Below are 18792 nucleotides of genomic sequence, written 5' to 3' on the forward strand. Positions count from 1 at the left end.
ATAATAAAAATTTACATATACTTATTTTTATATAAAATTAATAAATAAAAATAATTAAATTATAATTTAATTAAATTTATTAAATTATTTAACAGTACTTAACTATTAGGTTGATGTCAAAATATAGGCGGATATACTTCTCTTTTGTATTCTCTGCATGTTTTAACATGTATTGGAATATTGGCCTTGTTTTATAGTGTGTTTATTCATGTGTTGTCTCTAAAACAGTAAAACCAAATCCAACGAACTACCACCGGAAATCTCTCTCTGCATGCATGCCATGACTTTTAATTTCATCTCAAACTTCAACACAAGCCAAGTGTTTCTTTCCTCTCATCACCAAGCGAATGCCTCACCTACCCTACCTTTCAACCTTCATCAAAACTTCCAACTAAACATTTCGTGTTATTCCTTCATTCATTGCTCAACATCATATAATCTTCCATGTTAATCCACATCCCCTTCCTTCACTTGAGGCATTCATCCCCATATATGAAGCTCGGTCGAGTCTTCACCATTCTCTCCTTCCTCCTTGCTCTCTACTGTGCCTTGGATCCTTTCCAACACAGCCCCATAAGGAACTTCCCTGATTTTGAGACGCATAGGTGGAGGTGCCACCATGGTCTCAGGTTCCTGCTGACCCAGACAACCACAACGTCTTACAAAACTCCAAGCTTATGTTTGTGAACCAAGTTCATGGACCAGAGAGCATTGCCTTTGATCCCCTTGATCGCGGCCCTTACACCGGTGTCGCCGATGGAAGGATTCTCTTCTGGAATGGACACTCTTGGACTCATTTTGCTTACACCTCTCCCAACAGGTCACACTACTACTCTTCCTTCTTGTGACCAATATGTTTAAACAACAGTGGAAATATTTTAGGTGTAGTTAATTTCATGAGAAGTTGATAACCGAAAGTTATTAAATGATTTGATAGGTTTTACTAAATTATCATTTAATAACTCTCAAGTATCAATTGCAGATGAATTTTTACTTTAAATAACATTACTCTTGGGGAATCATAAATGAAAAAATGACTAAAAACAACTATATTTAGAATAGGAAAAACTACCATTTGTACCCATAAATTTTACGAACGTTGACAAAAGTACCCATCAAACAAGAAAACTAATGTTGTACTCATGAAAGCTGGGTTCCGTGTGACAATAGTACCCAAACCGTGATTTTTTATTGACTTTTTAATAAAATTTTCAAATTATCCCTTCTATCTTCTTCCCCAAATTCCAAATTTCACAACCCTCATCCTTCGTCTTCCTCTGCCACCGCCAGTCACCATTCCCTCAAGACCCAAGTACCTGATGTCTTCTTTCAACCTTTATCCTCAACCTCTATCTCTCTTTATTTCAATCCTAATTTATTCTTCAAATCTAAATCCAAATCAACTTTAACATCATTATCCTTGTTGTTTCTTTCTTCTTCGGATGCAACAACAACATTAAGAAAGCACACCCTTGTCAAACTCTTCAACCTCTTCAACCTGAATATTGTTATTCTTCTTATTCCAAAGCAATAAGTAGCAGAATTCAGTAACTAGAGCCAACAAGAGGCCGGTGTCTACGTTCTCTTTCCAACGGTGACTCTAAACACTGCTCAGCGTCGTCGATCTGTAGAAAAAGGGGCTGCTGTTAGAGTATCTTCATACCATTTGGTGGACTGATATTCACATCGTAGCTACCGTCGCTGCTCAGACTAGGTTTTCGAGGCCACCGCAGAACCCTCTAGAAGGTTGTGGTGGTAGTAACGTTATTGTTGAAGGATCTTGTTTCACTTTGAGTACTGGAGAACAAGGAGGGATGATGGTGACGGGGTACATTGATGAGGATGAGCTTCTGAACATGCCGAGTATGTTCGAAGACATGGCCAGGGGAATGCAGGGTGAAGAAGGACCCACATTCCCAAGCCCACCTTCGACAACGACATCATTAGCAAGTGCTGCTCCTCCGGTGAGTTCCCAACGAAACTTTTCCTCTGCAACAAATGCGACCGAGGCTATCACATCTTCTATCTTCGACCTATCCTTCCTTCCGTTTCCAAAGGCTCTTGGTTTTGCGCCTCTTGTTCCCACAGTGACACCAAGAAACCAAAATGTATGATTTTTTTGTTAATTTCAAACTTCTTTTTTTTTCTACACGAGATCTACAAATCCATAATATTTGAACAATAACCTCAGAGAATTAATAATTCACAGTTTTTAATCTTTTTAATTTTTTGGTGGCTGGCAGCAGTAGAGGAAGACAAAGGATGAGAGTTGTGAAATTTGGAATTTGGGGAAGAAGATAAAATGGATAATTTGAAAATTTTATTAAAAAGTCAACGAAAAATCACGGTTTGGGTACTATTATCATACGGAACCCATCTTTCATGGATACAACGTTAGTTTTCTTGTTTGATGGGTATTTTTGTCAATGTTCGCAAAATTCATGGATACAAATGGTAGTTTTTCTACGTAAACAAACATATAAGAATTTTGATTTGGAATAAAATTTGTCCAATTTTTTATCCATTTAAAAAAAAGTAACATTGAAATTAGAGATACAAAACGGTGTTTTTTTGAAGGAAAAATATAGGTAACGAACAACATTTTTGAACAATGTGTAAACAATGTGAAATAATAGAGTTAAAAATGTAAATTTAATTAGTAGCATTTAATTAGGATGTAGTATATTTTTATTTGATTGGTAGTTGTTCATGCTGTTCAAAATATTCATTGTTTACCTAGCATTCTCCTTCTTTAAATTGTCTAAGATATAGATGATCTAATAGACATTGTGTACATAATTTGTTGGTGAATAACTTTTTTGTGGTTGAGTATTACTCTGAATGTTGGACACAGATCAGAAGTATGTAATCCTAAGGAATGTGCAGCATTACATAGTTATGTGAACAGTGAGCACATATGTGGTAGGCCTTTGGGCCTGAGGTTTGAGAAGAGAACAGGTGATTTGTACATTGCAGATGCATATTTTGGGCTGATGAAGGTTGGGCCTGAGGGTGGCCCAGCAATATCTCTTGCAACTGAGGCTGAAGGAGTGCCACTAAGATTCACCAATGACGTAGACATTGATGCACATGGAAATGTTTATTTTACGGATAGCAGCTCTTACTATCAGAGGATGTAACTACTAACCAGGCTTATGAATGTTATTAGTCTTTTTCACCATTTGAAATTGATACATTTTCTAAAAAGTGACTATATATTCACGTGAAGATGTCTTCGTGTGAAAATAATATCTAATATATCGATACATATTATGTTAAGTAATTTAGTCAAATATGTCAAGTCGTCTAACAAGTTTTGATTATCTTCTCCATGTAAAGACATCTTCATGTAAATAGTCACCTTCTAAAAGGATGTAACGAAAAAGGAAGAGAAATACATTTTGTGTTTATTTTGTTTTGTATACTGAGACGACATACATTATATCATTTGTTTGCATAGATTTTCACACTGTATTGGTTGTTAATTCTGACATTGTGCATGCAGAAATTTCCTTCAGCTCATGTTTCTGGCGAGCATAGTGGTAGGATTTTGAAATATGACCCTGCCACTAAGGGAACCAGTGTTTTGGTGAGGAACATTCAGTTCCCAAATGGCATTTCCTTAAGCAAAGATGGTTCCTTTGTTTTTACCGAGAGCGCGATTGGCAGGTTAATCTAATAATCACATAATTAAGTAGAATCCACATCTCATTCAATGGTAATTGACGACAAATAAATCGATACAACGTTTCAATTTCATGCATGAGTATACAGCAACATGATTTTTCTTTTGGTGAAAACTCACATGCACTTATCTTTATGTGAAATTGATATCTTGATAGTTGAAAATCGTTAAATAATTTGACATATTTAACTAAATTGTCATTTAATAGTCTTCAATTATCAGCTTCATAGGAAGACAACTACTCATGACTATTCACCTTTTCTTTCTATGTATTACAACACTATAGGTTAAGCAAGTACTGGCTAAAAGGGGAGAAAGCTGGTACCAATGAGATCTTTACTATCCTACCTGGATTTTCAGTTAGTGTTTCTATATTTTATTTGGTGATAAATTAAAATAAATAATGAAAATTTAATTTATTCTCATTTTTTTATTCAAAAAATTGAGAAAAAAATATAATAATAAAAAATTAACAAGAATAATGAAATAAAAAATAAATTGTGTCTTTTATTAGTGTTCAGTGTTCAATGTCCCGTCCCGTGCCTATAAACAAATACAGCCTAGCAGTTGAAATAGTTTACCCTGGACTACTTCAGAGAAGTAGAAACATTATGTTGTTTTAGGTTTTGTTTTGTTTTGTTTTGTTTTCTTTCCTGGCCCATTACATTGTATAGTTTGATCTGACCTTGTTACTAAAATAAAATATGTAGTATGATCACCATTGTCAAAAAGAATAGGAAAGCCACATAAGTATTGAATTTGAACCTCAGATAAATGTTATTGCTTACCCCCATTTACCATTTACGTTTTACATTCTAAATGTAATTCCTTGATCACCTTTGCCAAAACAATTACTTTCGAAATCCTTGATGAATCAAGTAAAGGGAAGGGGGGGAAGGGGAGGAAGAAAGGGTGACTAAGAGACATCATGACAGTAAAGAATCATAATTTTTTTTTCTTATTTGCTTTTGACTGTATTTCCATTTCTTTAGTAAAGTTTTGAACCAACACATGTCTACTAGAAAATTCCATGCCCTGTTGAACAGAAAACGAAAACAGCCTTTAAATCCCACCAACACAACCACCTATGAAATTGGATTGAATATAGATACAAATCTGCACTATAATGTGTGACAAGGAGACTAGATAGAAGCCTGAACCCAAATCCAATAGGAGAAAAGAGGAAATGGCAAAACAAAACTGTTGGAAATTCACACTCATAGCAGCTGGCTATCATCCATTCAAGAAGGCCTTCACCTTAGTGACTTTACATCTTTGATCAATCCTGTGCAGCTGCAATCAAAGCATGTGCAACAATACGTAAACAGAGAGCCGAAGAAAATTAAGCTAGATTTCAGATTTAAATGCCATTAGGCAAGCAAGAAACCAGAAGAAACAAAGTTCATGGACAAGAAGAAAAAACCACAGTAGTCTTGGATAAGTCCATTAGACATTAATCAATCTAGTTCTACTATAAGAGTGAAGTACTCATTGTACAAATCAGGCATAAGAAAGAAATAAATCTCTGTTATTACCTAATAAAATTTTATTTAATTAGCTAATGGCATAAGATAGAAGTTGTAATCTCACTTTCTAGTTTGAAACAATCTTGATAGCCAAAGGAGAGGGCAAAGGTTGGCTTCATTGACAAGAGGCGAATCTAGAATGTTGACCGACGGTTCCAAGCATCCAGCATGCTGCTTCAAGCAATTTTCCTGCACGTGATATTATTCAATTTAATAAGCTATGAAGTATCATCAAAATGTAAAAACCACCAGTCAGACCCTAGATAGATAACTTCTCTATGTAGATGATGGAAACAACCATTGTTTGAGTCTCAAGCAATTTGATTTGAGTAGCAAATCAAGAGATGAATAAATATAGAAAAGTGAGCAAGCTTTAAGAACTTAAAAAGATTATTATTAATAGAAGATTGTGCAAATATTGATTGTCAACACCAGCCATATCCTCACCTTCCAAATGAAAAATATGCATCGCATTGATCAGAATCTCAGACTGTAATAACATGATAGTAATACTGTGCTTTGACCCCAAGGTTAAAACACAATATAACATAACATATTATACTTTGATCTTAAATCCCAAGTCAGCAATAATTCACATTCTCCTAAGTCAAACGTCAATGTTTGAGGGAGTCCAAATCAACATCATGAATTAAAATCACCGATGTTAACCCAAATCACAAAAGTTCAATAACACCACAACAAAACCAGCCCCACACTACAAAATCCCACTCCAGCCAAACAAATCATCTTTCAACACATTAATTAAACAAATACAAACATAAAACAAAGAAAGAAACGATTTACATACCTCTTCTATGCTTGACAACGACCTTAACGGGTTGACCCGTCCGATTGCCGTTCTTGACCCGACCCGTCACCGTCTCCTCTCCTTCCTCCGTCGGAAACAAAACCCCGTCAATCCCCTGAACAGAGATTCTTCCATCGGTATATATATCAGGATCGAACAAATAAGCCGAACCGCCACCTTTTCCGAACCGCACCGAACCATCAGCCTCCATCGCCACCACCTTATGCGGCAACCGCAGCGTATCGTACCTAACCTTCCCGAACCTTCTAACAGAATTGTACATGCTCTCTTCTGTTTGGTACTCCGGTATCAGATGGTAGTACATTATCTGCTCCGGTGCCCCCGGTTCACTGAGCTGCTCCGTCGTAAGCTTGGCCATAGCCTCGTCGTTCGGCGCAAGGACGGTGAGGACGTAACCCTCTGACACCAAGCGTCCCATCTCCGTGGCCAGTGACGTTAGGTTTACGAGAATGTCCGCCATCTCGTTGTACCCTCCGTAGTGGATTAGCGTGTGGATGAAGTCCCTCACCTGAGACTCGCCATCGAAGTGCCCGTGGTGGCCTCCAGGTGCCGGTGCCGACGCCGGAGCTAGTGACGGTCCCGGTGCCAGCGCCTCATAGATCGGGAGTGAGGGTTTTGAGCCCGGAGGCTTTTCTTTCGGGTCGAGCTTCTTAACCCGGTTGGTTCTCGGATCGATTTCAGGAGCTGGCTCGGGTTTCACGGCGGCAATCGAGCGAAGACTGCGGCGGCGGTTGAAGTCGTCTTGTACGGAACGTGGAATGAGAAGGCCGTTAACCCCATGGATGATACCATCGGGCCGGGTAACATCATCGGGCCGGGTTATCTTGACCCGATCGACTGTCCATTCTTTGGAGGTGGAATTCGTCTGGAGGCGAATGGGTTCGGACGATAGCGTGTTGATTCGGGTCGACCCGAAACTATATTGGGATGAAATTCGGGTTGGGAGGATGTGGAAGAGAATGAGGGCTTGGAGGGAATGGAGATTAGCTGGTTCGAGAAGGAAGCGTTTGAAGAAAGAATCAAGGTTTGATTCTAAGGCTTGGTTGGTGGGTGCGAAGATTGTGATGTTGTGTGTGGCTACTGCTTCTTCGAGTGTTTGAAGGAGCATGGCTTTTTCTATGAGCTCCGCGAGCTCTGTGTAATGGGAGTCCAGAAGAGCCACAAGGATCGAGTTCGAGTTTATCTGAGTCGTTGATAATAATGATGGTGACGCCAGCAACCTCGGATTCGTGTTCTCCGAGAATCCCACACCAAAGAATAAGAAGAAGAGAAGAAGAAGCAGATGGGTGTAATCCATGAAGATGGATGAAGGAAGAATGCTAATGCATGCTTTGGTTTGTGTTAATGTTATAGTGTGTGTTGTTGGTTTTGTTTTGTTTTGTTTTATTGAGGTTTTAGCGTTTAATGGAAGGGAGGTGGCGGTAATTCTTTTACCGCTTTAGCGCCCAATGAATTAACTCAATTAAGTCGAAGTAAAATGTGTCGGTTGCATTGAGAAAAAAGCCACCACTAATAAAGTATTAGCTGCGGTTAGGAGGGGATAAACATGTTGCTTAAGAGAGACTAATGACGAGTTAGTATAACTGTGTCTTTGCATGGGGGGTATAGTCAGCGGTGAGTTCCAATGTTCCATAGGAAAACTAGCCTAGTGGCTACTACTACTAGTGCTTGCTAAGAAGATGGAGTAGTACTGCAACACTTTAATTATTATTACTATTATTATTGTTTAGTGGTGACTGGTGGTCCCTAATTCGCATTGGGTTCTCTTTCTCTCTCCAAATCATTGTCATTGGCTCATTGCTATGGATTATCGAATAATCGAGTATTGCTTAGTGTATAATTTTTTGTTTTTTTAAGGGTAAAGTAGAAAAAGTTTTACATTTTTTTCCAAGCAACAGTAATGTACAATATCATATTGAATGAGCAACTCTTTCTGATCCGTCACCTTATAACTCAGTCTTTATTATGCATTATGAGTTATAACTCGGCGTTAACTATCATTCATTATTTTGCTTGTAACTGACACCTTCATTACCGACTTAATAACCATCATTTCTATCTTAATGACCAAACGGTCATAACATCAATTCTATTCATCAATTATATGCCTATAAAAGGAACCTTCTATATCTAATCTCGGGGGGCAACATGATAAGTTCTATATCATGTCTTACATTCTATATTCATAGAATTATTACACACAACACATGATAACTTATATTTCATTTCTTACATTCTATATTCATAGAATTATTATATACCTCTTAAACACTTACTGACTTGAGCGTCGGAGTGTCTTTTGCAGGTACCCACCCCCTTGTTCTCTCATTGCCGACGTATACCTCATCTTGATGGAGAGCTTACAAGTATTCACCGGCGGATGAGTTATACACCGGCCAATCTCAGCAAGAACAATTGGCGCCGTCTGTGGGGACGAGTAAAATAATTCCTACTCCCCTTATGTTAATAAAACTTGATTTACATTCAAATTTTTGAACCAATATCAACAATCTTATTTAATATTTTATTTAATACCTCTTATCAAATTTTAATCTATCATACCTTTTTATAAGGTTTATATTTTATACCTTCAAATTGCTTCACTTTTACGTATCATAATATTTCACATCTTATAATCGATCAATTAACCAATCCGAGAATAAACTCGGCTTTCAATCAATCTGAGAACAAACTCGGTTTTCAATCAAATCGAGTACAAACTCACTTATCAATTTTGCTTTCTTTTTCAAATTTCTCAACTTACACAAGTAAAATTATATATTTTATTCAACATACTCTTGCATTTATATTTTGTGTAACTAATATTTATTGATTTATTAGTTATATTCAAACCTCAATATATGTCCTATACAATAATGAGATATAACAACCATGTCAATTACGTTTTTATTTCATTATGTACTATATTATTATTGCTTAGTGATTTCATTTATACAATTAAATGATAGTAATGATGAGTTCAAATCTTAAAATTGGATTCCATCCAAAATTAATTGTATATCAATTGTATATAACTATCATACTATTCACTCTATGCTATTAAATTTTATGTTACTATTTGTTTAAGGTAGAAAATTAAACAGGCAATTTACTATTATTGCACGAAAAATATTTCTCGTCATACTGTAACTGCTAGAAACATTATACTAAATGTATAATTCAATAACTATTATCTTATTGCTTTATTATCAAATTAAAGCATGTCCTACAAAACAAAATTCAGATATTCACATTTGGCATGTATGACATTTATATATGTCGTCTTCTTCTCTACAATTATCAACTTTCAAGGTATATTTTTTTTTACTTTGAACTATTTTACTTTTACAATATATATTATTCAATATATGTTGCGACTTTATACCTATTCATTTTCTCAATTTATCTTATTCATGTCAAACCTTCACTATAAATTGTAAATATTCAATAACTAATTGCTTTGAGCGAAAAATTTATCAATAAGTTGTTGTGGGTTGGAAAAATTCCCAAGACAATTAATCATTATATCCTCGGATCATACAATCGATTCCGTCAATGGATATCTATCTCTGAGCTTTTCAGTTCATATACAATCAAATGCTAAAATTGTTCTTAAGCGGAAAAGTATCCCCCACACAACTATCTTGATTGAATGACTCTTATCACTCAATTATTTTTTGAATAAGTGCCGACATAATAACCCGACTAAGCTTGGGGGCTCACCATATCATTATTCACTTATCTTTTAACCGAGTTATAACTCATTATATTTTCTAAGCTTAGCCTGGATCATATGATCGGCGGACAAAGCTTGGGGGCTGTGATCCGTCACCTTATAACTCAGTCTTTATTATGCATTATGAGTTATAACTCGGCGTTAACTATCATTCATTATTTTGCTTGTAACTGACACCTTCATTACCGACTTAATGACCATCATTTCTATCTTAATGACCAAACGGTCATAACATCAATTCTATTCATCAATTATATGCCTATAAAAGGAACCTTCTATATCTAATCTCGGGGGGCAACATGATAAGTTCTATATCATGTCTTACATTCTATATTCATAGAATTATTACACACAACACATGATAACTTATATTTCATTTCTTACATTCTATATTCATAGAATTATTATATACCTCTTAAACACTTACTGACTTGAGCGTCGGAGTGTCTTTTGCAGGTACCCACCCCCTTGTTCTCTCATTGCCGACGTATACCTCATCTTGATGGAGAGCTTACAAGTATTCACCGGCGGACGAGTTATACACCGGCCAATCTCAGCAAGAACACTTTCCAAGTTTGGTTAAAAGTTAAAAAATGTTCAATGGTTGTACAAACTAAAAAAAATAGTAGCATTATTTATTGTTCTGCAAGAATTTATTTGCTGAGCTGTTTCCGCCATCAAGTCAGTGTTTATGATGGTCTGAGAATGTGAATCATATTGAGCGGCCAACAAAAATGGAACATAGTTTTTAGTTTTTGACAGAACCACGAGGTCACATTAACAAATGATGCGTTATTTAAATTGTTGACGTTAATAATAATAATAATAATAATAATAATAATAATAATAATAAGAGTTTATCTATTTTGGACATAGATTAAATTTATAAATTAAATTTTTTATTAAGAATATAAAAAAATTAAATTTTTAATATATTTATTTTATATTCATTAAATAAAAATATTTAAAAATTTTTAAGCTAATAATAAACTTGTCATATATTTTTAAGACACATATTAGTTAAATCCTAATAATAATAAGAGACACTCTACTATACAGATTAAAGTTGTATAAAGAAAGAATATAAATTTTTTTATAATTATTTTTTATTATATTATTATTATTCAAAGTATAAACCCTAATTTCTCAAATACTATCTCATCCCATAAAAAAACATCTGTAAACTTACATTTTTATCCTATAATTCACCTAATAATAATGATAATGTGATGCACAAATCGGATGAATAGAATAACCAATAGTCCAATACCAATTGTTCTCTCTTTAGGTTTCTTAGCTTTATTTTTATAAAAGTGAAAGCAAAGTGAATCCGAAAAAGGTTTTACTGTTTTAGTAACATTTAATTAATCACTAAGCAAAGAAATGCATGCATTATTTACTGCCGTGGATGTTATATTTGTTAATCAGACTGCTTAATTTCATGAATTGCCACTCGTTAAGCTCATATTAAATCTTATTAAATGATATGAATGACAATTAATTGCCAAGTGATTACACATTCGATGTTTTGTGTAATCAGTACAGCGAATGTGTGGGAGAATTAACTATGAATTTGGTCACACAATAATCAATGAGTTTGGTTTTGTTATTATGTACACAGCTCAGGTTGAGACAGGTTCCGAGCGCACCGTTTATGACTTTAAAACTCTTCCTTTCTGGCGCGTGAATTGGCAACTCTATCTGACATCTTGTCGCTACTCTTACAAAATTGTCGGTGCCTCTAAATCTAAAAGTGTAACACATCTGGGATTTAGAGCATTGTATTTTGGTAGTTGGCACTTGAAATATGTTATAAACAATGTCAATAAGAAAATAAAAATATTACTATATAGTTTAAAGGTAAAGACACAGTATGTACGAATACATATCATACAACCCATTCAGAGCATATAGAAGTATAAATAAATTGTAACCCCATGACCAAAAGATAAAAAAATAAATTGTAACCCTATCAAATGTACTCCCACACGACTTTGCTATGAGAAAAAGATTAAAGATGTCGTCAGGACTCTGAAATCTGTGTCTTTAGTTGTTTGTTTTCCTTCTAATTATTCAATGGACGCTTCAAATTGGTTTGAAATGGGTATGTTCATGAAGAAACTAGGGAAAAGAGTTGCTTTATAATTGGAGGCGATTCCTTGCGTAATGCGTCTCTTCTGTGTCTTGCGAGAATATCTGTGGATTGGTTCCTAATGGATTCCTTAGAATATATGATTAATTGATTATCTATAGATAAACTGAATACCAACTACGCAGACTTTCGTGATTTTATGACTTGCAACAACTAATGAATGATTTGGATAATTTCATTAACAGATACTCGATCATTATTATAGAAGAAAAAGGAAGTCACTGAACTATTTGGATGGGATTACATAATATCAAGTTTTGATCCACTCAATTCATTAATGCAATTAGGCAAGTTCTAATGACAGGTTGAAAGTTTCCCTATCAAACACATCAGAAAATACTCGTGATTAATAAAGTTAAGAAAAAAGACGGTCAATTCAAGGTCAGGATGATGTTCATCCGATAAGAACCAACAAAATAGGCATCATCAAAATAAAATGAGCATCTCATCTCGCCTCCCCTAATTGCAATGAAGCACCACAATTGTTGAATCCCGACATGTCACCATTCAACTATTGCCATGTTGGAGAACGATGATTTATATTGAGAATTTTAAGAAACACAGATATTTATGGAAAGGTTATCTGAGATATTTGTAAATATTAAGTTTACAAGGTGAATATACATCATATATATAGGTTCCTAAGTTTTAGACAAAAGAGACCACTGCTGCCTTTGTTTTGTTCTTATTTTTGTCCAATAACACAATTCGTTGGTTATCTTGTGCAGGCCGCTTTGCTTAATAGGCAACGCACCACATCCATGCAATTTCGTAACCTCCAATGAAATTAAAGATTTTACCTTTTGGACAAAACAAATCTCAGTTGATGCAATTTCTTCTATATGCTTAACTAGAACTAGAACCTGCAGCACAAGATGTTTTTGTGTTGGTGTCTCTCAGTTGACTCCCTTCAGGTTCTGTTAAATGCGGATCACTTGATCCCTGACCTGAACCATGCTCCAAATTACTTGGTGCAGTATTGCTATTGGTATTGCTATTACTTCTGTTACTGTCTCTGGTTTCCAGGCGTTCCATCATTCGTGACACAGTTGCAATCCCAGCATTAACTTCTCGTCTGACTTCAGATCCAATATCAGACATAGAAGTATTACGAGAGAACCATCTCTCCTTCCACCCTCTTGTGCTCTTCGAAATTGACTCCTTGTATCTGAAAGGAGGGTGAAAATTAAAGTTTGCAGTGCAAAGGGAGAACTCCAATTATATTAAAATGCTACAATAATGGTAGCTTTATCTTATACCTTGACGACACAGCATTTAATTTAGATTTCAGGGATTCTGAAAAGGACTGTAATTCCGATGGCCCCGCTCTATCCTGACTACTTGGAGAAGACTGGCTAGGAGATCTCCTGTTTTAAGTATCGGTTATTTGTTAAGAACATCTAAATCTAGAAAAGCATGTAACTGAGAAATTAAAAAGCATTTAATATGATTTTGAATTTCAATATGAACAGTGTTGCAGTTACCTATTGTTAGATGATCCCTGATGATCAGTGGTGTGTACAGCAGGCCCAGATCCTGAAGCAGAAACCTGTTCAGCTAGAACAGGAGGAACTGAAATAAGCTGTGGTGATTCTTCTCCAGTTGCAGGAGCTGGAGAAAGAGTGGCAAAAGTAACTGCAGGTGTTGGTTCACCGTCCCCCCTCTGGCTGTGAGTAGGAGAGGAAGAAGCAGGAGCGACAGGAGGAGAATTGGGATGGGTCGACCATACCAAAAAATGAGGGCGACCTTGAGCTGATGACCTGTTTCTCTGGCCTTCCCGTCTTGCAATGTGACGTGCTCGGCCCATTGCAGCAGCAGCAGCCAAGTGTTGGATTATATGCTCCTCAAGATCAGCATCATTTGCTCCAACTGGCAACTGCATGAAGACACAACAATGACACAATGCATAAGATATGATAACAGATATGGTTGCAAATTAAAATAGGTAAACCACAGACATGTTGTAACTCAAAATCCCCCAGAGTTGGATGATGAAATATTGTGGCGTTTCTAGGTGGATTTAACCTAAAGTTCCTCTCTCTTTCCACAGCCTCAAGAAGTTCCTGGCTGCAAAATCAAACCAGAATACATAAGTATATGTTCAAAAGAAATAATAATTCGAAACCAGTGACAAAATAAACAACCAAAAAGGAAAAAAATAAAAAAGGAGGAAACTAAAAACCTGGATGGATCTTTGAGACTGATGGGTTGCCAACACATGGGACACTGGGAGCTTCTCTGACACCTAAAGATTGAAATCCAGGTCAAAATGAAACCTTGCGAACATTGCCAAAAGCTTCAGACAATGTTTGGTATTCAGTACATATATCAATGGTATAGAATACGTGCAACTTTAACTCATCAAAAACTGATTGGAAGATTTTACTTGATACACATTTTACTTGGAAGGAAAAGTAAGGTAAGGCTTCATGGAGAAGGGAACAGTACATGAGTAGAAAGTGTAAGCAACAATAATAAAACAATGAAACCTTTCCCATACGGTTGGATGAGTGCCAACTGCCAAGTATGTGAGAATTTAAAATTTGATTCTGAAAATGAGACTAATAAATTCCTGATACCATTCCCTCAATATTAATGAAAGTTAGAACTATGTTAAGAATACATATTTGTTAGGCCAATGTAGTAGGCATGAGTTTGGGCCAAACTGATTTATGGTTTATCGAGTTTGTTGGGCACCACATTTGATATTCAGAGAACCTTGAACAACGCAAACAAGATGAAACAATACTATCTATTGACAAAAAGAAAACTTCATGACTACAAGGAAAATACTGAATGGGCATGACAATATGTCATGAGCCAATGTTGTAAGCCCTGAGAATCATTTGTATACTCAACGTTTAAGAATTTCAATCCCATGTATGAAATCCTTAATAATTCCTCTTTTAGCTGGTAGTGATAAATTGTCTTGAGTTGGGGATTATCTTAAGGTGTCAGTCATGCAAACCCTGTTTGTTTGCCCTCAAAATCAAAGTAGACACACAGTTGTAAATAGATTGTCTAAGTAGTCCACTAGTCCTTCTTTGTGTGCCACTGAAGCATAAGAGAGAATAAAAAACTAAACCTATAGTCTTAGATTCATCACTTCAAGGAGCCACATTGGCTTATATGAAAATATCGCAGCAACTATATGCCTATATCCTGTATGTAGGAGTAGCATCAGGATACAACAATAATATTAAAGGAAAAAATTCATCGTCACAAATACTGTACAGTCCTGCACAGGTCAAAAATACAGGACTAAACATTTAACAGAGAAAGCCAAAGAACAATACCATTCCAGAATGCACTGAAAATGAAACTCATGCTTGCAACTTGTCACCTGCAGGAAGGGTGAAAGAAACCAGCATGATCAAAAGAGTCAAACAACAGTCATCCAAAGAAATGAACACGTGATAAAAAAAAGTTAGGGTCATACGGTGGAAGGATCACTGTCACAGAAGGCTTCAAGACAGATGCTGCAAGCATCGTCACAAGCATCCTGAATTCCACCCTCCACAAAAGCAGCAGCTGAAGTCAAATGCGCCTCAGACTTGCCGCTATCTTCAATCCCAGGAGATCCCTACATAAACAACACCATCCAAAAAATCCCCAAAATCAGAACACAACTAATAAAAAAATGTATGAAACACATAAAGCTCCCCCCTCCCTCAAAACAGATAAAACATCAGATAAGAACTACGATTCTACGAATAAGCAACCGCACCAGCACACAACATAGCAATCTCAAATTCAAACGAATCAAATAATCCTCAGAAGTAATCGAATCAAATTGAGGATCGGAGCTGAATTCTAAACAGTAAAAAGTTGTTAAGACAAGTAACAAATGTTCTCCTTTTTGTTTGCAACCGAATAATCAGGGAAATCGGAAAAATCTAATACGGTGTTACCTCCATAACGAATTTCGAGCAAGATTATTGGATGCCTATGCTGCTAAATCGAGATGCAAGTAAGAGAAACCCTAGCTGCTTCCACCGAATTACAGAGAGAGAGAGAGAGAGAGAGAGAGAGAGTATTATTCTGGCGTGGACTGAAGTAAGGTGTGGGTGTGGGTGTTACGCTTTCTCTTTGCTTTATGTTTTGTTTATTATTATTATTATTATTATTATTATTTACTTTATCGAAGAAACCAAACGAGAGCATTCTGAAAGATGGAGTCAACAGCTAAACCTTACCTTTGGTCCTCAATCACTGCGATATTGACACGTGGCGTTCCCATGGATTATCTTTGACGGGTCCTCTTAGATTACGCGCCATTCTTTTCTTTCTTCTCTCTTCCATTTACCATTTTACCCACCGCCCACCCAACCCAAACGCTGCAACCTTCCACCATATAAAAATACCAATATTTTGTTATTATATTATATGGTCTTTATATTGAAAATAAAATAAGTTTAGAAACATTCAAAGCCATGGACGTGTGTCCATGTTATTATTCATTTATTTGAATATGTAAATTTATCTAGGCGTCATGAGGACACAACTTTAGCCAGTTGTGGACTTTTGACCATATATATATGGATCATGTGTGCATGATTCCAAACCTTTGATAGTAGCTATATCTATAATGTATAATATAAATACCAACTTATAAATATCTATTTTAGTATTTATATCTTTCATTTTTTCCATTAATTTTATATTAAATTTATTTAATAACTCGTGTATTTTATGAACCAAAAGAAAATCTACGAATATATTACCACTCATGTATATATGTATTTGTCACCGACTATGACCAACATCCTTTTGTTTGAACAGTCTATTGGTAGTGGGAGATTGCGTAATACCTGAAATATATTTGGTCTATTCGATCAGGAATGCTACCGAGAACCAAAGGAAATATGTGTTGTTGATTTTTACCAAATCGAAAAGTGGTTTGATATTTAATGAATTAGGAGTGAAATCTACTTTTTTTTTTTTTTTTATGAGTATTAATTTTTTAAAGTGCATCAAAGATTTTTTGATCGGATAAAAATTTAAAAAAATCTAAAAATAATAAATAAAGACTTTAAAAATAAATTGATTGAATTTAAAATGATTTGTATTAAATTTAAATAAAGTAGTCAAATGCCTTAGATTAGATCAAAGAACTTTTAAAATAAAAAAAAATAAAAGTACTTAAATGTAAATTAAACAGAAAATATTAAATGTTGCTTGAAAAATAAACTTGCATGAAAAAGTAAAGTTTGCTGAAAATGTGAATGAAAAAAAAAAGCAGTAGAAAGAACCCTACAGAAAAGTAACTCGAACTCAAACTCAAACTCAGAAAGTCGTTGGGATATGAGTATGTTTAAGTATTTTTTGAAGCAAAGTTCCAACTTCAGTGCCTTCGAGTCTTCTTCTATTTATAAAAATCTTCAACTAATCAAATTGAAGTGTAACTCTCATGTTCATTAATCTAATAATAATCGTTCCTGCTTCTTTTGCTGGACAAGAGGTAACGCACAAAAGCAACCCTCAAACCTTGAGACCTTCGATTCGGTACGTCGATCAGCTTGTTGACTGGTCATGACAAAGCTTCCTTGCCAAAAGGCTCTCTTTCGACGTATACTTTTCTTCGAAGACATATGCTTGCTGACTCTCGAATGCTCCATTTTTCGAAGTAAATTATTTTCGACTAACAAATTACCCCTAGAATTAATGTGTTATTTCCGATATCATCTTAGAATAATAACACTTAATCCTAACATGCTCTTGTTATATCATTATAAAGCATTAATCTAATCATAAATAAAATTTACTTCCCTTCATTTACTCGCACCTATCCGACACGTTTTTCACTATTCTTAATTTCTCTCTCCACAATTTCGCCTTCTCTAGGAAGTTACCCAATTTTAAATTTTGAACTTCCTCATATGAAACGGCAAACACCTTTTTACTTATTGTATTAAATTTTTCTATCATCATTCACCTTTAAACTTTTATTCTCAAGACTTCGTCTTTCCTTCTTCTCTGAATTCTTTGCACGATCCTTCTGCAATCAACTTCACCACCATCAATTTCTCACCTTTACACACCAATGACATCCTCTTCGATTCACAATACTCCCACTGCTCAAGATAAGGGCAAAGGTTCTGCAGCTCAAGCTCAAGAACCACCGACCTTACAAATACTCAACCAAATCAATGATGAAATTATTAAAGATCCTCAACTCCACCCTGATGATAAAAGGATTCTCATTCCTTTCACCATTGACGACGAAACATGTTGCTTTATCGGCCCCATTCAAACCCTAGAGCGTGCCAACAAACGATTTGATTTCTTCGCTAACGCTGAGGGGGAAGACTTACTCATCAAACGAGACCTCCTTGTAGCTCCTTTTATCGACCACAAGAAAAATTTTAGGAATAACCCCAAAGTTACCCCTCGAGGAGCTGACTTTTGAGCTTGGCATAGACGTCTTGAATTGGTAAAAGGTGACGCTTGGAGGGCTCTTGGTATTCATGACCTCCTCCGACTTTCTCATTTCTCTCATACCACTCACCATTGGATGATTGGGAAAGTTGTGAGCTTTTGGAACAAAATAACCAACAACTTCCATCTCTCTAGTGGGATGGTAGGGCTTTCATTACTTGATGTGGCTGCCATAACTGGCCTTCCAACAAATTTTTCTGAATTAACTTATGATATGCAGCCGAATCAGACCTATAAGGTAACTCAAAGGAACTCTTATAGTGACTTTATTAGTCAAAATATGGGACATGAAAACAATCCCGTGACTGATGAAGAAAGCGTGGCATTCTTGTATTACTGGTTGAATGCCATCGTTTTCTGTTCAAGGAGTGTCCAAATGCAAAAATTGTTTCTTTCCTTGGCTGCTCTTTTGCATGAAGGCCACAA

General features: G+C 35.7%; 2 protein-coding genes and 1 pseudogene across 3 annotated transcripts; 1 reads left to right on the forward strand and 2 right to left on the reverse strand.

The window, feature by feature from the left end:
- The first annotated feature begins 242 nt into the window (after positions 1–242).
- Positions 243–4256, forward strand: LOC112769489 (protein STRICTOSIDINE SYNTHASE-LIKE 3-like; annotated as a pseudogene).
- Positions 4257–4614: 358 nt separating this feature from the next.
- Positions 4615–7762, reverse strand: LOC112770959 (fasciclin-like arabinogalactan protein 15). The gene is made up of 3 exons (XM_025815475.2): positions 6020–7762; positions 5276–5400; positions 4615–4978 (listed from the first exon to the last, which is right to left on the reverse strand). The coding sequence occupies exons 1-2, from the start codon at positions 7335–7337 to the stop codon at positions 5327–5329; spliced, it is 1392 nt and encodes a 463-aa protein (XP_025671260.1). The 5' UTR covers positions 7338–7762; the 3' UTR covers positions 4615–4978; positions 5276–5326.
- Positions 7763–12495: 4733 nt separating this feature from the next.
- LOC112770738 (E3 ubiquitin-protein ligase RHF2A) lies at positions 12496–16100 on the reverse strand. Of its 2 annotated transcripts, XM_025815131.2 has the most exons (8): positions 15840–16100; positions 15368–15511; positions 15225–15271; positions 14111–14173; positions 13887–13995; positions 13413–13804; positions 13188–13295; positions 12496–13096 (listed from the first exon to the last, which is right to left on the reverse strand). In XM_025815131.2, exons 1-8 carry the CDS (start codon positions 15843–15845, stop codon positions 12775–12777), a joined length of 1191 nt encoding a protein of 396 aa, XP_025670916.1. In that variant the 5' UTR covers positions 15846–16100; the 3' UTR covers positions 12496–12774. The 2 variants fall into 2 exon arrangements, with proteins under 2 accessions (XP_025670916.1, XP_072081943.1); XM_072225842.1 differs by lacking the exon at positions 15225–15271 and having other exon boundaries at positions 14111–14204; positions 15342–15511; positions 15840–15991.
- Between the last annotated feature and the right edge of the window lie 2692 nt (positions 16101–18792).

Source organism: Arachis hypogaea, chromosome 18 (genome assembly GCF_003086295.3).
Source record: "Arachis hypogaea cultivar Tifrunner chromosome 18, arahy.Tifrunner.gnm2.J5K5, whole genome shotgun sequence".
Taxonomy (NCBI): Eukaryota; Viridiplantae; Streptophyta; class Magnoliopsida; order Fabales; family Fabaceae; genus Arachis; species Arachis hypogaea.